Raw genomic sequence first — 20799 nt, forward strand, 5'->3', positions numbered from 1 at the left:
GCACGCGGACGGAGCGCTCGAGCGGACGAGACCGCAACCGCGGTAACCGTCCGCACCGCCCACGGCGCAACCGAAAGCATTACTCTATGGTCCGGCTACGGTTGTTGTGCGTACTTTTCGTCAGCGCGCGCGCTATCGTCAGCCGTCCGTCGTTCAGCGTCGTCGTTTTCCGCCGGCCGTCGTTGCCGCCGTTGCTGTGCGTCCGTCGGGTTTCGCGTCCGTGGCCCGTGCGATTATTGTGGTCGGCACGAGTCGCGACGGTTTTGTCATTTGTCGCGCGCGCGTGCGCAGTGGGGGGCCCACGTGACGTTTTGAATTTTCGTCCGTTTTTATTTTCGTTTGCGCCGCTGATTTTTGCGGAAGTGTAAGCCGCCGCCGTCCGCGCACGGGACCGGCAGATCTATATTTACTCACATTCCAGCCGGGCACTGGACGCGTCTTTTCACTGGACCGTTTGGCTTTGGCCTAGTTTCAAGAAAAAATAACATCGCATATAGGTATACAGTTGTAGGTAGGTGGCAGCTACAATACCGCACGAGGTGTAATAATAAATCGTGAAAGGTCGACGACTTGGGCCCGAGCGTGTGTGTGTGTGTGCCGCGAGCGTTTATATGCACCGCTGCAATCGTCGCCCCTCGTTTGTTTATTGCCCGTGAAACGACGACGACGACGACAACCGTGGTTCCAGTCCCGGAAGGAGCACGCCACCGCCACCGGAAATGGAAAGAAATCATTATCTGTCCGGTTCGTTCGACGGTCTGTCCGACGGCGACCGCGACCAACACCACGTCCTCAACCAACGGCAGTACTTCAAGAGCTCGTTCGCCAAATCCATGGCGCTCGAGACGACCAAGTCGCTGAACTTTGCCGATCTGGACTTGACCGGCAACGAACGGTATAACACCGTCGGATCGCATCGACAGGTAATTTCGAAAAACAAACCGGTCCTCCCTTTTCCCGATCGAAGTCTTGTTACAATCATAATATTTTCGTGCGTGTCGAATACCTATATCGATGTATCACCGCCGCCGCCGTAGTGTCTAGGCGTATCTTTCCACGATATCGATTGACTTCCCCGACTGGGTAAATACTAGCTACGCGGTAATAATATTATTATTATTATCCACTTCGTCTTCGTACGTGACGGATTATCGAGATGGGTTTTGCCGGAGGCGCGGTGCGATGTTTACCTGCATTGACCGGTTACTAGGGGGGATGGTGTGTTAATTGGAGCTCGGTAAAAAAAATTCGTTATTTTTGTAGGAGGTGCCCAACGTTCCGTTTGTTGAATCGAGAGAAAAATTTAATTATTCATGTGGATAGATGAGCTTGTTAGAAACGTGGTTAGGTAGGACGTGTGTGCATGTTGGGTAGGTTTGGCACTTTGTTGATATTAAATTTTTCTCAAGAAGTCACCTATTAACAAAAAAATTCAATTTCCGGTAACCCGCTTACCGGCATAATATTTATTACAATTTTTCCTCGAGTCCCACCTGTTGGGCGGAAGGGGAAGTTGCTTTGCTCGTGTTACTTACAATATCCGTGCGCTGTACAATTCTCATATTATTTCGTATTATTTTCACCTTGATTAGTATTATTACGATATTATACAGTTATACCTGTGTGGATGTGTTATTGAATTATTGGTTAAGCTATTATAGTATGTTTATGATTTACTAAAAATAATTTGCACTTAATTTATTCTGTAGATGTATAGTTGAGTCCCAAGTATTTACCATTGAGACATTAAGTACAACGATTTTCGTCGTAATAAATTGTAATCTTAAATAGTTAGAAACTCCCAATTCTATTATTATCAACGCATTACGTAATGTTTTGTTCAATTTGATATACCGAAATATTATTTTAATTATATTCTACACCATTTCTCAATTATTAAAATAATATTTAGGAAAATGTGATTTAGGTAGTATGTAATCTGAATTCTGAACTATTCATTGTGAACAATTTTCCATGACAACTTTATCAATTTAAACGACGTTAAATTTATATTATGAATAAAAATGGGTGTTGTTGTTAGTTTATTTATTTGGTTGTGTATTTAGAAATGAATAAATAAACAAATTCACAAAATATCTACATCACATATTAAGTACTTATATAAGTCGTATAAATTAATGCGATACTCGTGACTTTAAAAATTGATAAATCATAAACAGGATGAGTAATCTATTATTACTAGATACGGTTAAAAACTTCGGTACTAGGTACCACTTGAGGTACCACCTTTATGTCAATTTACTATATCTAAAATGTAATCAAAAAAGAAACTTTAAAATAGTTTTAGTGAAGCCTCGCCGTCTCTTGTGTCCGCTTTTGTATTTATTTACTTTACTCGACTTTACTATAATAGTGATGCAAGGGGTTGAAACTTAAAATATTGTCGAAGAACCATAAAAGGCTTGATTTGCTTTGACCATGAATCAAATAGAACCGGTTTAATTCACCACTTTTTTCTATACATAATCAGAAATTCATATAAAGACTTCAAATATTATGGTTAAGTTGTTGATATATCTACCTATATTTGTAAAACGTTGAAGGTGTATGCAAATGTACAGGTTATGTTATTTACGTAACAATTGTTCATAACCGGTAAATATATATGGAGTTTTTATTTTTGGTCTCTATGATAAACATAAGTCTACTTCATAAAAAAAAATAACAAACGACAGATTTGAGATTTCTTCTTGGATTTCTTTGATTTTTTTCCGTTTAACGGACGAAATTTCTTGGATTTAGATAGTATAGTTCAGTCGTTTAAGATAGCACTGTTGGTTTGTAGTGTGATTCCTGTTGAAAATATGAGTCAGTTATATTATTTTACACAGTTGTAGTTTATAAGTACCATACAATATAACATACTGACACAAAGTACTCATTTAAAAATGCATACTTTATGAACACTAATGTTTGTACTGTTTTATAGTGAATACTGAGTACGTATAGTATAATATAATTGTATAATATGAGCCATGAGATCTTGAATTAGAAAGTCCATGGAGTGTAACGGTTTAAAGGTCAATTTTGCATTCAGTTATTGTATCAAAAAAGTTAACAACGATATGGACACTTAAGTACAATTATATATTAAAAAAAATATATTGCTTGGTAGTAGGTAGGTGGTATTTACTACTTACTATATAGTTATATTATTTGGTACCTATTATTTATAATATTATAGGTGGTTGTGTCTTATGTGATTATGTATGTTTATATATACTATGTACTTATTGTAGTAGTTACCAGTTTTTTCCCTTATTTTTTGAACATGTTTGCCCAGACCCCCCTTACCTTCGATAATATTTCGCTATTCATTCCGTACTTTTTTATAAATTGATTATGTTTTCAATTAGGTAGGTACATACAATAAACAATAAACATATAATAATTAATAAAACAATTAAAGATTTCCGAAATACTTTTAGTTATCGATAGAATATTGTCATGGCTGTAAAATAAAATCATAATATTATAAAATTATTGTGCTTATAAAATTGTTCTTATATTTTTATATTAAAAAAACGCATTAGCTGCAATTTATTACAAATGTAAATAATACTGACACAAATTAGTCGTTAGACATTTAATAATTTCGTATAATATACAGTGTGGAGTACTAAACATAGAAATAGGAACCGATTAACATGTACCAAATATTAATATTTTAGCATACGTAACTACCGAAGTATATAGTATTTATAATATAATAATTTAAAGTTTTATTTTAAATTTTTGATCACAAAAACTAGAAATTTTGCATGATTTCAACAATTGAATCTAAGCAAGTATGAAGTAAACAATATCAACAAAATTGATCTAAATTTTAAATGTATTTATTATAAATTAAATACAATGTTGTTACTTCCTAGTTAGTCGACTAAAAAAAAATAACACTTTAAATTCCCCATTTTGCCGATTTGTATTTATTATTAATAATATTATTTATTATAGTATTAATTATAGTATGTTTACATTTTAATATTATTTTAATTTTTAACTAAATATTACAACGTTGTATAATATAGATTAAGCACATCCAGTTTTGAATAAAATATGAATATTAGAGAACTAAAAATGGTGGTTTTTCTTAGTCACTTGTAAGTTATGTTATAGAAATTTAGACGTGTTCTAACTTACCGATTGATCTAGTAAAGCGCTAAGTATTCTGAATAACACATTTAAATTTGTCGTTAAGTCTACTCAAGATCAAATTCCCACTTTTTTTATTTATCCTCCTACATTGTCTTAATGGTTTTTGTCTGGGGTCGTTTATATTAGTTGCGTGAAGAATCGTGAAATAATCGAACATTATTGCCAAAATTACAACATAAAGTCCATTGGTGGAAGTAGCTGTAAAATAAAACGGGACACAAAAAAAAAAATGTATCAGCACCACGACAGTTTGTGGGTTTTGCCTTTTTAAATTGAATTTATCTTGCCATTGTTTCCGGCGAATGGCTATCCACATATATTGACGCTACTCCGGATATCTACATTCTACAACTGTATTAGAACGGTGTTATAAACTTATAATAATCATATTCGTATTCCATGGGAATTTTCGAGCAAGAATACCGTTGTAATAAAATTCAATTTGAATTAATAAATGGTTTAAAATTGTTATTAACCTCAGAGGAAACCACGATGAGTCAAAACTCAAAAGTATTTAGTTAGGTTCCTTACATATTATGTTATAATTATTGTTTCGTTGTTTCATAGAGGTTATCTCGTTCTCACGAGCCACGATACCTTATTCAATATTTTGTTTGCTGTGGTACATAAGACTTAAAATATACAGATAGATTCGCCAAAAAAATATTTTTAATTGAATTAGTAAATGTGGTTTAAGTGCAATAACTAACAAGTACCCCAAAATATGTACGATAATTGATATGATCATAGCACGATCACGATGTGTTCGAGGTCTATAATTGATTACAGGTAATATGCCGTTATCTTGAAGTGTTATAGGAGGAACCTAAGTAGTATGCAAATATAATAGAGTACATTACAATACTTGTAGTTTTCCATGTTAATAACGTTTACACAGTGAACAGTAATCCTATAGTGTTATATTGTGTTATACATATTATGTACAAAAAAAGCACAATGACGACAATAGTCATATGAGGCCAATGAGTAACTGAATGAATTAAAACTTTTATTTAAAATTGTGTTTTTATGTAGTTTTTACAGCCTATATTTATTGATAACTGTTCAATACTTAAATTGTTTTCTTTTTTTTAATTCCCATAAAATGTATTAAATAAACTTTCGTTCCCGTTTAATTAATGCGATGAATAATTAGACCATAAAATTATCACGGTTTTATTTTATTATTATTTTTAACGCGTTTTATGTATGTGTTTGGCCCGCAAAAATTACTGACGCGTCTTCTAGTCTAAATTGTATGAACAGTATATTCTGCGACCTGCGTGTATTCATTTCCACGCTAATTTCCTATATAATGCCCGTATGGTGTGTACTGTGTATAATATTATACAATTTTCTTCAGTAAAAGCATATATATATAAGAGCAATAATTCAAATACCTATGCCATACGAATGAATAGTTGATGAAATGTGATTATTACATCAGACTAAAAAATTGTTAATACTCGAATCGTCTTTACCATTGTAGGTTATTATTACTGGTATTGAAATTGTTTTGTAATAATTTAGATAACTTTCTCCATAAAAAACTGTCAAGTATTCTCGGTGCTATTCATATTTCTGGCGCTACTATTAAAATTCCATTGTATTGACGGTATATGATATTTTGTGGACCATGAGTGTACCTACATAATATCTTATATTGTTTGATATATTATGTTAGTGTATTGTAGATATTAAATATGTATTATGTGTTCACTATTAAATTTTTTTTTTAAGTTAATTATTATTTTTATATGAAAATATATTATTATGATTTCTAGGCAAATAGAAGACTTTCTCAAAGGTTTGAAACAAATGAAAACAGTGAATCCTTCGAATTTATCAGAAAAGAATACAAACATTTGCAAAATGTAAGTACCTTCATACATTGTTTATAGTGACTTAAAATTATTTTATTACATATAGCTATCTAATGGATATCAGTGATTTAATGTTATTACCTAAAAAATACCTATTTTTTTTCATTCAAAATAATGATGTTAAGTGCAAATTGGAAATCCAGTAATCATAGGCACTCGAATGACATTTATAAATAAATAGGTTGAATTTTTTTTCTAAATAAATCCACTGAAACAAAATTATTTTAAAATGATCTTCAAGAGATCATTTTTTCATTCAATTGTTATGCAAAAAATCTAGATTAGTTACAAAAAAAATCGTTGGTAAAATCGCTAGCTTTCCAATTGTACAACATATATTTGTTCAATTATATTGTGATTTATATACTAAAAAATAAGTACACCTATGTATTGATTCAGTATAACGTTTTTTATTTCTTCGGTGTATAATAAAATAATAACTGAAAGAAAAGAGGTGATATTATACTAATAATTGTGCAATCTGGCCGGTTTGTGGTAGGGAGACCCGGGAGGTCTGTTGTCGCCCGTCGGTGTACGGAATTTCACAGAATTCGCCATAGTAGTAAAATATATTTTCTTATCGTCTATAATCAAAACAAAAAAAAACCACCTCGAACAATATGACCATTGTAAAAATTGGATTTTTAACCTTCGACAATTTTAAATATTACATTAAACCGAAAAATATGTGTATTTGTTACATGAAACTATACTCGGCAAATTAAATCAATATGTATATATAATTTTCATTGAAAACTAGAACACATTGAACAATCACCAACTATTTCCCATTATTTATCACTAAAGTATAACTTTTTCTACTTCTGCATTGTACTTAGGTACTAGTCTATATTAGCAAGGTCTGTTGCATCAGATCGTATTATGTTTATCTGGCTGAAAGTGAGATTGTTATAAAATTAATAATAATCAGATAATATTATAATAATGGCACATTAGTGAAAAATAGCTTTTCTAAAGAAATATACTTTCACTGAATATTATTGGCTCTTTGTCAATTGTTATAAAAAATGTTATAAGATATAGCCTACTTTTGATGTTGTTATTGTTATTGCGGAATACAACTTGATCAATATTTCTGATTTAAAAGCGTGAGAAATTAATTGATCATAAAACAAAACAATTTTGAATAATACTTCAGAATACACCTGCCGTGGTGTGGCGATGGTTTATTACTATTATTTTAATTATTTTTGTTTAAGTAAAAAAAAAAATGCTTTCTCTCTAGCGTTCGATCAATTGCCTGACTTGCATGGTTTTGTTACTCATGATGTCAGTCTGTCAAATATTTCGTGTTCATGCATATAGAGTGTATATAATTACACGTATAATACAGCCAGAGCATAATTCCTTTAAATGTTGTTTGGCCATTGTTATTTCATAATAGTACGCCTCAGTACATGGTAAACTATATATTATTATTATTATTCTGATTCATTATCCGTCAAATTCTTTGTGGTTGTTTTTGTATACGTTTTGCTGCAATGTCAACCGTGTTTCAACATTTTTATTAATGGTGGTGGTTAGGTTAGTTTTCGTCGGGCTCGTTTATCTAACTGTTTATGAAACTTAAAAATGGGCATTTTATCATTTAAATTAATTCAAACGGATCAAGACGGATCACAAGACATTAGTCTTGTCTGAACTAATCTGAAATTTTATTGGTCTAAAAGTATTACATTTATTTTAATATTAATTTTTATCTGAGCTACTGGGATAAAATACTTTATTTGTTTAGCCAATAGGTGCTTAACCGACAAATAAGTGCATTTTTTTTATTTACGCTCTTAAATAAAATATTGTGCACTCACGTGACAATCGTATTATCACAATATTATTATACTGCGTACTCGTTTTAGTTAATTAATATTAATTATACCTACCTATATTTTAAATTAATATTATGAAGAGAAAGTCACATCTATTATATCATAGATCACGTGCTCTATATTAGGTCAAGATTTTTCAAACTTATATACCATTTCGTTATTTATCCTTCGCACTATAGCATTAACTTAAATTTGGATATTTTGCGTTTTGAAAATTGAGTAATCTATTTAACATTTTGTGCGTACAAGTAGTAAACCCAGTTTCGGGACGGTACAGGATTCACACATGGTTTATCAACCATGACTGCCCGATGATTTTTGTTTTTTTTTCTACATTAAACAAAAACTAAATATGTAAATAATTCGTCGTCCTGCTGTATAATCGCCCCACGATAACCTTTATTGCTAGGTACTTATTGTATTTCCCTGTGTTGATTAATAATAAATTACCATTTGGCGTTTTATTCTTGCTAGCTTTACGACGACTTGCGTTCCAAACACGAGAAACTGATGCACAAAGATGCCAATGACCAGGCGCCTTGCATCGAGTTGACATTGGCAAAATCCCAAGTAGACACTCTTCAGTGGCAGCTGAAGCAGGTGCGTGTTATATACGTGTATTATATTATATAATTATACATATTTTTTTTTTTTTACCATGATCGCAGATATTTTTGCTTGGCACAAATAACTTTTGAAATTTGTTAACAGGTTGAGGCTAGTAATCAAATGTATAAAGCAGTGTTAGAGCAAGTGTCTAAATTCTTGGAAAAAGCGCACACTTCTTTAAACACCAACCATGACAAACCTAATCTTCCCATTAAGAATAGGTAAACTAATATAACAAAAAATATGAAATTCTTTGACAAGATAAAATGTCTTCATAATATCTTGAATAAATAATGCTTGCATTTTATTCTTAATTTTGAAATTAATGATTTTTTTTGTATTTATTATTATCTTTGTCTAGAAGACCATCACTGAAAAGTAACAGAGGGGAGTATACAGAAAAGCTCTCACTAGAAGCATATAGATTGTATCGCACCGTTCAGTCTATAATTCATACCAAAGAACCAGATCTAGTCCAACACTTAACACCATGCTATAGTACATTGTTTGAAAAGAACAGCAACTCCTCAGTAAGTGTTTGTTTGTCACTTGAATGTAATCTTATTTTATTTTTCTCATGTTCATATAATTATAATTGTCACCCAATCCCCACAGCTTTGCAGTTGTGATTCTTTACCGGCCGTTTGTAACGGTGTGAAATGCTTGGAAGTTTCTAGTAGCAGTTCAAATCATAGTGAAACATCTATTAAGGGATCAGACTTTTTCAAAAAAGAAACTAAGCAAAAAAATAATGTTATAGAAGATGAGAGTGGTTTTTCATCAATCAGTTCACACGATAACAGTAATTCTCCTACTTACCCAGAATTAGGATTGCCACCAACCGGACATTTTCCAATTGATAAAGTTTCAAGAAGGTGGAGTTCTGTGTCCAGTACGCCTATTAATCAATCATTTAATTACCATACGACTGGAAGTTCAAATACTTCGCCACCTATTAAAGTTTGTTGGGTATAAATGTAATATTTAGTGTACAATATAGCATATTGTACATATGAAAGACTTATGTATTCAGTAATTTATTTTTATTTATTGTTTTCATTAATTTGTTTGAAAGTATTAGCTGTAATTGGCATGCTTAAATTTTTTATATATCATGTTTTTCATAATCTTAGTAGTTAAATTCTAATGACTGTCACATTTTTTATTTAAATATTTTTATTTTGCCGTTCTAATTTACATATTATTATAGTTTTATCCTTCACTGCGTTTGCTTCATAATTTATTAACGGTTAACTCAATGTTATTTTTTATTTTATTTTCATTATATATTTTATTCTTTTTGTTGTACGCAGGATTTGTACATTAGTCAATAATTATTTTTAATTTGAAGTATAATAATATAATAATATTAAGACTTGTAAATGTACAAATGTAATGAATATATGTACATGTTTGATATATATTCATTTATGAAGTGTATAATTTTTATTTTATTTTTTATTTTTCCACAACAGTTTTATATATAATATGTATTCTGATTATCTGTACCTACTTTTTCGGATTAAGCATTGATCCGATAAACATTATTCAAAACAATAAATTAATAAATGTAAATTGCTTGCTTTTGTCATTTGACTCAGGATTAAATTTCCCGCTCACAGTATTGGTGAGAATTAGTAGTCCTGATGAATTCTTAACATTTCTAGCAATGTTCTGAAAACATTGTACTACCTATACTAGGTTAGGTACCTATACTTCCATTGATTGTACTTATTATTATTCGTATTATGCTTGAGTTCTACACTTAAGTGTTAAAATCAATCTCTGTTAAAGTAAACACTAAATTCTACACTCAATAGTGTTATAATAATATGTCTAATATAGGTAACAAACTACAGTAGTGCCTATAAAGAACAAAAAAAAAAAAAACGAAAAAATGTTGGACGTTGTTTGGTTTATCATATTTCCTGTTATTTCGAAGAGTTCAATTCGATGAATATCGGTGTTAGTGTTCTCGCCGACTTCGATCTTTTAAGTAAGTATCTGTACACATTTATCATGATGCGATGATTCGTTCGTCTCCACGATTTACACAGTGTAATGGCTGTTGTATATTATATTATTTTCCTCCTACGCACCGTGATATTATTATTTCGGGTTAAAGCGTTCTCCGTTACATATTTTATACGCCGATGATAAAGTGTGAAAACTATATTTTACGTTCGATTTCTCCCCCCTCCATTTTTGCGACCGCAAACAAACAAAAAAAATCGCGTTAAAAATATATCATCACGCCGAGCCTTATGCGCGTAGTTTTCCTTCTTCCGCTCTCTCCGTTTCTGACGATCAATCGCGTCCGTTTGACCACTGTTTTCGTATTACATGCGACTATTCAAATCTCTATCATCAACAATATACTGAAACAACTACTTGCTTGCTCTCCACGGCCCACATCCACTCGTGTCCATCGACGACCGTGACCAAACGTAAACGAAAATACCGCGTAATAACCGATATAAAAAAAATGTAATATTTAGGTACGCAGTGAATTATATCGAGAAAAAATGGCATTATTTGAGTTCCATAGGTTTTTCTTATGTTATTATTCTGTTGCATGCATACAATAATAATAATGAAATATATATTAGTCATAATATTGTATTACCTCTGTATTATGTACTATACCTATGTATAAAATATATACGAAACTTGATGTATACATGTTTTTGTTCCGTCGTTAGGCGACACTCGAACTGTTTGTTAAAAACCCGTTTTCGAAATTTTTGTTGTGGTCGTCAAGTGGAAGATTTAAATTGGATGACTGTTATAACTTGGTGCTGGGAGAAGATACGGTGTGCTTATGCGGCGTGTGAGTCCGTCATATGTTGCACCGGCGGAAGTGTCGAAATGGATTACCAGGACCACGTTTACCATGTAGATTTACCCGCAAGAGGTACCTATATATACTTACGATTTTGCATTTTTGTCCAGCTATTAACCGTTAAGGGTGTCGGCGCCGGTCTTAGCTTCTATACTCTATATTTATAATAGTAAAAATCAGGCTTCGATCCAACATAGAAAATGTTCTCTTCCCTTAAATAAAAAAAAAATGTAACGAAATCCGATTACTTTTCTTTCTACTGGGAATGAGCGTTTTATTTGTAAGACGTGGTTTTGTACTAAAAAATGCATCGGCTCCGACGCCCTTTACACAAAATTGGAGCTGCTGGGGGAAGAATTTTGAAGTATTACGCGTTTATAAGACTGAGGTGACATGCGGAACCGCGTCCTCTTAACACGGTTGGTTTAACATCAGCGAGTTAGTCATTACTCATTATTGGAATTATAACTGGCCGCACTATTTTTCTAAATGAATTTTGAAAAAAAAATATTTGAAGTACTTACAGTTTGAAAACATTATTATTTTCACGAATAATTAATGTAATAATAATGTTTAGATTGTTATTATTAAAATTGCTTGACAATGATTAAAGATAAAAATCAAATTTCTTTTGATTGTTACCTTGAAAGTTTCATACCTACTGTCAAAGAACAATACTTTAAATAATGAAATTACATTTATGAAAAAAAAGAACAAACATATTCTTGACAGGTTTTTTTTAAATATATTTAATTTTCCTTATTTTAAAAATTGTATCGTCCCTACTCGGTTTTGCATTCTTAACTTTTTCTGGTGAATTAATTTTATAGTGCTCATAATACATTTATAAAATAATAACAATACATCATAAATAGCTACTAACAAAGTGTGTACAACTGATTAAAACGACTGTCTTTAAAATTGTAATTACATTGTATGAAGTAGATCCATATTTTAACGATATCCATTAAATTATATAACTATATCATTATAATATATATTGTATATTTGTATATTATCATATATCGCTTGTACGGTCTATAAAATCCCCCCACCCCGAAAAAAATGATGTCACGACAACAGAACGAATCCGGTGGCTTATGAAATATTTTTCGTTAAATTATGATTTTTGACGTGTAGTTTAAATAATGTATGGTTATTATTATTATTACCGTTGAAATAACGATAAATCAAAGTAATATTCAACTGAACAACATCAATTTTAACGGTTTTCTTTTGTACACTCTTGAAACAAGTTACGGATTTTTGAACGTTTATTATTAGCTTTGTTATTCAATCAAATCTCAATTGTTGCTTCATCTCGTCAAATATTAATTATGACACACCCATTTCATTTTTCTATTTATAACTGGACAATCTGGCAGCAAATATAGTTTTGTTTTAAATGTCGCATAAAAGTCAATTCGGTTCTAGACGTAGGTATATTATAATAGTATAAGCCGATTCTACTTATGAACCGCTACGCAGGATTAACATTAATGTAACCGTTCGACGAGCTCAATTAATATAATTAAGTTTAGTAAGTACCTATAGTCTATACGCATTTTATTATATTATGCGTCTAAGCGGCTGTTAATCAATAATATTATAATAGGTATACAGTCGTGCTGACCAACCTTGTGAGCGTTATAAACAATTAAAACCGATTGGTCGATTAAACTATTAGCGGTTAAGACGTGTCTATAACATTTTTAAATGTAGTCATGTTAAAAAATAAAAGATTAAAATTGGTCGGAAACTCTTGGTATAAGTGTACCTACGGGTCAGGTCAAACGATGTAAAAAAAAAAAATGCGCAATGCGCATTATATCGGCTGATCGATGTTTTTGGTCACGCGGTGGTGGTTTATGCTCGCATAATTGGTAATAATAATATGGTCGTCTTCGCTCGTTTGGTAAAAATTGTATATTAATAATGTCTCTTCGAACTTGAATAAGAAAATATACATATTCTGTCGTACGTCGTAGGCAGGTACCTTTACTACAAACAATAAATATAAGGTATACACAGTGCTCATAGAATATATTATTATTACGTATTAAGTCACTGGCTGTAAAGTCTTTGAACAATGCAACAAGTGCGACCTATGCATACTCATCGGATCAAAACGGAGCAATTATAATCGCACGCATAAATCACACATATTTTAGCGTATAGAATGTTATACGATAGTTATTACAATAGTTACCTATACCTATTATGTATTATGATGTACCTACGACTAGGATTCGACTCGTGAGCGGTAGACTCGAAGACGAAAACCCTTGAAAGTCGAAGGCCGTGTGCTAATTAATTCCGGTTTATTGATATATGGGATATTTTATTTTATTTTGTAGCCTCAGGTGTACACGCGAATTTGAATTTATTCACTGCAGATGCCGTTACATCTGTGGTTCAATCTAGCACGATAATATTGCAGGTTGATTTTCTTTGCAAATTCGTGATGTATAACTTAACCACGCTCGTTTTTTAAATTATCGATGTATGGTGTACCTATATAAAATTATGTTAATCGATTATATCATATTATTATTTATTTATTATTATAAAAACGGTATGGCTTATTGGCTTTACCCATATTAGGTATGCATGATAGGTATTCGATATTCATTTCGTCTTATAAACCATACAATTTAAACCAAGTACCTTATTATAGCAGAGGTTTTCAAACTTTTCAAGGTACGACCCATTTGGGAAAATTTTTGTATTTTTCACAACCTTCTAATATGACAGGTTTTTTGTCGTTATATCAATGATCGATATCCTTGAGATAACTATTAATTATTTTAAATAAATATATTTAATTATTATTTAATCCTCGAGGATAATTGATAAAAATAACTTCTATAATCAGATATGGGAACTTACTAAGCTGCATTTATACCAAAGTAATAAATATAATATATTATTGTTATATACAGAGAATACTGTATCATTTACTAGAACTTTTTACCTAAAATATATATTTTCTTTTTATATGTATTATGTTTAAACAGTAGTTTAAATAGTAAATAGTAATCTAATAAATATGTTATATTATAAAAAATAAATGTATATTCCCAAACTTACCATAGTTTGGGAATCTCTGCTCTTTAGACTATATAATATAATCTAATAATATAATATTTTAAAAGGTTGGTACTTAAGGGGACATACGCGATTTTCTACTTTTCCAGCTTGAATACATGAGCCATCACACAAAATGATAATAATTTGAGTTTAGAGTATAGTTTGAGAGAAAAAAACTCCCGTTATAAAAACGAAAGACTACAGTTTATAAAACCACTTGTATGATTTATAAACCTTTCAGTTTTATATTTTATTATATTATTTTTATTATTTCCTTCTCAGTTATACCGGAAACGAGTATATGCCGTACGGTTCCATAACTATATAAGTAATAATTAATAACTAATGACATTTCGTACGTGCTTACATAATATGTAGGTAGGTGTACATAATGTTATTGTAGAGCAGGTACATGAGGTACCTTAGTTGATGTAATCATATGGAAAAATCATACACTACATTTTTAATTTATGTTCGATTGGGTAACTTGAATGTTGTATTGAATTTTTAACTAAATTTATGTGAAGGCAAAACCGTTTTCATTTTAAATGTTTAACATGTAATTGAAATGATCAAAACATAATGATAATAAAATCTTTATAACAATATAATATAATATTTCAATATGTACCTATCATAAACGATAAACAAATTAATTGGGCTGGTCATTGCATTTCGATTTGTAATATGTATACTGTTTGTATAGTATTGTTAGGTTAGGTTATTTAGGTATTTGTATAGTTTGTGTAGTATTTGTAATGTGTATACACGTATGTACGTGCATCATAGTATTACGATTAGTGATTTAAGTGACTATTTTATTGGTTTAGTTGTAAACACATAAAAATTATTTTATGTACCTTCATAATATATATTATATTTAACTAAATGGGCAAAAACTATAAAACAATACAAAATAGTAATTTTCAGGATTAAATTAATGTTAAGTGTTCTTTTTATATACAGCCATATTGGTATATTTAAAGTCACCGTATTAGTCATAACTCAAAAGTAACTTTAAAAAAAGTTCTAGCTTAGGTAATAGAGTAAAACATTTGATTTTTTTCGGTTGAGTATGTAGATGTATAAAACAATGCCTTATGAATTAAGAAATTGTCTAAATATATTATAGGTAAATTGCTGTATAATATTATGGTTGTGCACAGACAGTACTTTTTTTAATGGATGGTTTTTCTTTTCATTTTTTTTTTTATGTGAGATTAACGTAGGTAGGTTATTATAGTTCTTATTACTTATGGAATCATTGAAATCCTATTGGCAATGTCATACATACAACATACATCATAATGTCATAATACCGTATTAATTATAAGTAGAGTAGGTACTACTAAACTATTTTACTACCTATAACGTGTAAAATATTATAAATTTTTTTTATCGTGTAACTTATTAAAAATAATACAAAAGATAGTTTAGGTAGTTAGGGTTTAAAAAAAAATTATAAAATTAAATTTTTCATTGGAATAATGATGCCTATTACATGTCGTATGACATATAGGTACAACACGTGTACAACGTAATAAAAAAACATAAGCTTTATTTTTTTTTTAAGTTAAACATTATACGTTCATCATAAAATATATTACTCGTATTAATGTCTTAAATTATGTTTCTTGAGTTATTTCGTTAAACGGTATTAGAATATCGTTTTTTTCGTTTAAATTTTTTAAAATAATTTTGCTTTTAAAGCTTATAACGTTCTAAAAAAAACGCTTTAAAGTCCTACTTATTCTATCATGTATATTAAGCTCCTATTTAGAGCAAACATAACAAATATTCAAAACTACTAGTTCTTGCTATTTTTTAAATAAGAGAATTAAACTAAGTATATTACTTGTTTTCGACGGATATGATAATTATTATTTTGTTTTAGACGTTCTAGTGAAATTGAAAACGCATTCACTGGAAATAATTTCCTTGTACCTACCTACCGATGCGTATATTTAAATTAAAATATAAACAAATAGCATATTATTTTAAATATAATATATATTTTTAATAAAAAAAATAACACAGGAATGTTATTTTAATTTAATCCTGAAAAAGGCTATTTTGCATTATTTCATCTTACCGCGGAATTTCACTGTTTCAAGTTAGTGACAGTGTCTTACGACTCGTTTATCGTTCGTCTTGCGGGTACCCATAAGATACCCATATAGGTAATAATATTCGTTTTACAACATCGAATGAACACGGTTTATACGGGACGACTCTTTCAACAGTAATCTCGACCGATTTTAGGTAAACCGAAAATGTTTCTGGATTTGACATCCCAGCTCAACGTTAGGTTACCTGTCCTTTCGACGCCGCTGCTCCCATGTAGCTATCCTTAACATTACCTCGTCAATTTTTCTTTTCAACCATAAAATATTACTATCACTGTTTTATGTCGGACGACGGACGTGCGATACGCCTGCTTGCAGCTATTATTGCCACAGTATGCCACTACTATGGACCATATATTGTGTCGTGTACGCGAGAGTAGGTATACAATGGCTGCAGTTAGTCACCGTGACCAAAACCTTAACAGACTATGCGCAGCAATATAAACTAGTATAATACATCTGCACAGAATTGAAATCGTATTGTTTTACATTATTATAACCTACGAGTCTACGCAGTGTCATTTATTTATAAATCGTTTCTGTACAACAGTGCTCGATCTAGTAACAACAATAATAATTTATGCAGGCGCTATTACAGGCATTGGGCAGGTCGCAAGTGTACACATCATAGATCTATAGATGGCTTAACAAATTTAATGTCTTTCTATACGCAAAACGCACACCTAAATCTATTGAATTATAATATAAAGCTGAATTTTCACGAATCGCGTACTTGACCGATAAACTTGTTGGTACTGGTGGTTACTATATACTTACTTGACTCGTTGCCGCGGCCGTCGGGTCGGTGTACACTTGCACATTAATATCGGTCAATGCTGGTGCCCTTCTCGATGGTTGTTTGCAAATGTGACACTAGTCAAAAGAACGACCAATATTTTACTAATGAATATAATATTATACTTGACAAATGAACTAGTTTTGGAACACTATATTATATGATACTATAATATTGGATATTATAGTATGCAGATTATTGTAATTTTATTACTTTCTGTTTGGCCATTTGATTAACGGGTGTACTTGGCATTTAGACACATCGTGGGAAACCGGTTCAATACTATACAATACTAAGTATATATTATATGGGGACTCTGTCACCTACTCGTTTCGCTCTCACCAACCCTCTTGGGATCATCGCCACCCCCCGAGCAGATCGTATGCACTTTAAAATTTAGAAATATGTACTTAAAAATTAAATATGTGTAAGATAAAAATGTATACAAAACTTTTTATACAACAGAGATAATAAGATTTCAATAAAGAATAAAAAATGTAGTAATTTATTTAAAAACCAGTATCAATACCAACGTCTATCTGCACCAGTCAACATTTAATAAGACCTTTGAAACAATAAATTAAAATCATATATATAATCATACTCATTCCTTTTTAGACGGATACCCTTAAACCTCTTTGGAGTTTTTAAGATCGGCTGCTTTTTTTATTACAGACATACCTTTTATTATTATGTAATAAAAAAAGGAGCCGATCTTAAAAACTCCAAAGAGGGTTAAGGGTATCCGTCTAAAAAAGGAATGAGTATGATTACATTTCCATAATAATAAATGATGCGTTTGTAAACAGCGGGAGAGCAAACGCCGTCGGTCCAGATGCAGGCCGTCGGTCAGTTGTCGCAACAGCGGCGCCGGCCGGACGTCCAGCCGATGGGCATGCGACGATTCGCCGACCCGGAAAAAGTGGCGGCCGTGTTCAAAGCCTGCAAGGAGCTACAGGTGCCGATCGGGGAAAACCACTTCGAAGACGGCTACAACGATGGCGGTGGTCCTGCGTCGGAGCCCCGCCAGAAAACGGTGCAGACCGAACCGAAAAAATAAAATATTGACAATACGGACCCTCAGTGGCGATAATAATATCGGCAGTGTTCAGCATAAATTACCAAATTTGCAAGGCACCTATCAATTTATTGTAACAATACATTATAAATAATGTGACATGTGATAATGTCGTTTTTTTATCTCCCCTGAACTGGCTTAACGACTTTATATGGGACTCGGGGTAGTGGCGGGTATACGAGGGGAGCTATATGGCGATCGCTCCCCAACCCTAGAGTCACGTTTATATTACGTAATTCTAATAATTTATGATCGCTTGTACGTGTGGATCTTCTTTTGACCACTTTCCTCAAGTATTCCACATCCATGTCCAACTTAACGGCTCCGTAGGATTGTGTCCACCAGTTTAAAGGTCTAAATAATTTTGTTAATTGTTTGTTTCTTGTAGCTGAAACTAGGCAATATCGTTTTACATTTTAATTTCTCTGTTTTCACAAATCAGGGCCTACTTTATGAACAGAATGTAAAGAGATTTATAACTATTAAAATATAAAAAGTACAATATACTAAAATTGTATACCACACGACACTTAACTTATAAATATACAGTGTTTATACCCTGCAGATAATAATGAGATCTAACAATTATTTTTATAAATAATACAAATTACCGCCCTCATAATTAACTAACTAACTGATTATTTTATCAATGATATAAGATATAATAACGTGCAACTTAAAAATTATTTATTAAAAACAACAATTCTAGCATGTGGTTGTTTGTTGGTAACCCGATAGTTTATAACGCTTGTCTCTTCTTACTACATAATTTTTATACGACGGTTAAAAATTAAACTAAATTTAAATTAAGTTAATACATTGAAATATATATCTGTAAGCGCCCAACAAAGGGGGCCTCCCGAAGGACCACTTGAACGACTTTCGGGACCAAAGTTAATTGTTCATTTCAAATCAAATAATATACGCCTTGGTTTGATGAAGGTAGGCAACCTAACCGACTACGTCGTTATAACTTTGGGTAGGCAACCAGACGCACACGACGATGACGATCAGGATGGGGAGTACACTGAGTACAGAACACGGGAATTAGGAAAATGCAAGTTAGGTAACGGGGAGGGTCTGGTGCAATGACCGCAGAGCTCACATTAAATCGGGACTAATGCTCAAAAACTAACTTATTAAATACGAATGTCTCGACGTGTTGAACACAGTAGGTTGAGGTGGTGAGGGAACGCTGACCTGCGGCTTCTCGCACAACGCAAGTTGCTGGCCGACTTATGCGCTGGACCAACGTTGAGGTGTGGAGAACAAAACGACTTATTTAAACAAACGACTTACGTGTTGTAAATAGAGTTTATTTAATAATGGCTGCACGCGGAGCATAAGCAATGTTAACAGCTAGGTTCGTTGTCGGATAATAATCATACTGATCATAGCGATCACAATAATAAGAGTATACGACATAATAATTTAGTCGCTTTAATATCGTACAAAAAACATAGGCGTACGACACGTAGACACACCGACGCCAATAATAATAATAATAAATACGGCCGTTGGCCGCGGAGAGATAGACGAGAAAAAAAAAGAAAATAATGATAATAAGTTGAGGTAAAAGACCGACCAATAATTTACATACATAAAACAAAAAAAAAACAAAGAGAATAAATATGGACATATTAAATTAACGAGACAGTTAAAGATATATATATATATTTATATATATATATATATGTATGGACTGTATACGATGGAGGAGGAGAATGGAACGATAAGAGCGCGTCGTCGTGTTCATTGGCATATCACTTGATGCGGCGGTAATCGGCAGGTTTTATGGCACGAACAATGTCTAAGTATTGATTCTTTCGTTCAATCAAATATAAATATTTCAAGTCTTTGTAGTAGGCGCGTTTGTATTTTTGTCAAACGGTTATAATCGTCGGAAATGTTTGTATTTGCTTTAAATTGACATCAGAAGAAGTAATTTCGATAATTTGGTGCATTCATCTATTTACACTTAAAAAGTTCTTTATACATTTTCTTGTTTGGATCATAGAAAAATTAAGTTTATGACCATCGTTAGTTAACATTTTAGAATATGAATAGTTTAATTATTTATCATTATGTAAAAGCCATCAATGCCATATTTGAATAATGTTAAGTTAACAGTTTTCCTAACCCAAGACAGATATCTAGAACTTTATATTGATTAACATAGCGTTGCTGCAATACACCTAATGTGGCAAATCACTTAAACGCGCTCAAAATGTTCGGTTTGTGTAGCTAAAATTAAATGTATTTTGTCACTACCTTTAACCTATTTGGTGATAGTCATAACTTAAAATAGTATGATAACTATTATATTTATTTATTTATATTATAATAATGATG

At 31.7% G+C, this 20799-nt stretch overlaps 1 protein-coding gene and 1 pseudogene across 2 annotated transcripts; both read left to right on the forward strand.

Moving 5' to 3' along the window:
• Window positions 1-212: 212 nt before the first annotated feature.
• LOC111031879 lies at window positions 213-10090 on the forward strand. Of its 2 annotated transcripts, none has more exons than XM_022311993.1 (6): window positions 213-923; window positions 5961-6050; window positions 8381-8506; window positions 8618-8736; window positions 8880-9045; window positions 9131-10090. In XM_022311993.1, exons 1-6 carry the CDS (start codon window positions 720-722, stop codon window positions 9488-9490), a joined length of 1065 nt encoding a protein of 354 aa, XP_022167685.1. In that variant the 5' UTR covers window positions 213-719; the 3' UTR covers window positions 9491-10090. The 2 variants fall into 2 exon arrangements, with proteins under 2 accessions (XP_022167685.1, XP_022167684.1); XM_022311992.1 differs by having other exon boundaries at window positions 219-923; window positions 8877-9045.
• Window positions 10091-11213: 1123 nt separating this feature from the next.
• Window positions 11214-18462, forward strand: LOC111031876 (annotated as a pseudogene).
• The last annotated feature ends 2337 nt before the right edge of the window (window positions 18463-20799 follow it).

The sequence above is a fragment of the Myzus persicae genome, unplaced genomic scaffold, assembly GCF_001856785.1.
Source record: "Myzus persicae strain clone G006 unplaced genomic scaffold, MPER_G0061.0, whole genome shotgun sequence".
NCBI lineage: Eukaryota > Metazoa > Arthropoda > Insecta > Hemiptera > Aphididae > Myzus > Myzus persicae.

Bases quoted from the DNA above. Each gene is read 5' to 3' on its own strand.
- LOC111031879 (XM_022311992.1), top strand. From the start codon at position 720: ATGGAAAGAAATCATTATCTGTCCGGTTCGTTCGACGGTCTGTCCGAC. The intron at 8,507-8,617 runs GTGCGTGTTATA...ATTTGTTAACAG, and splicing joins TTCAGTGGCAGCTGAAGCAG to GTTGAGGCTAGTAATCAAAT. The intron at 9,046-9,130 runs GTAAGTGTTTGT...CAATCCCCACAG, and splicing joins AAAAGAACAGCAACTCCTCA to CTTTGCAGTTGTGATTCTTT.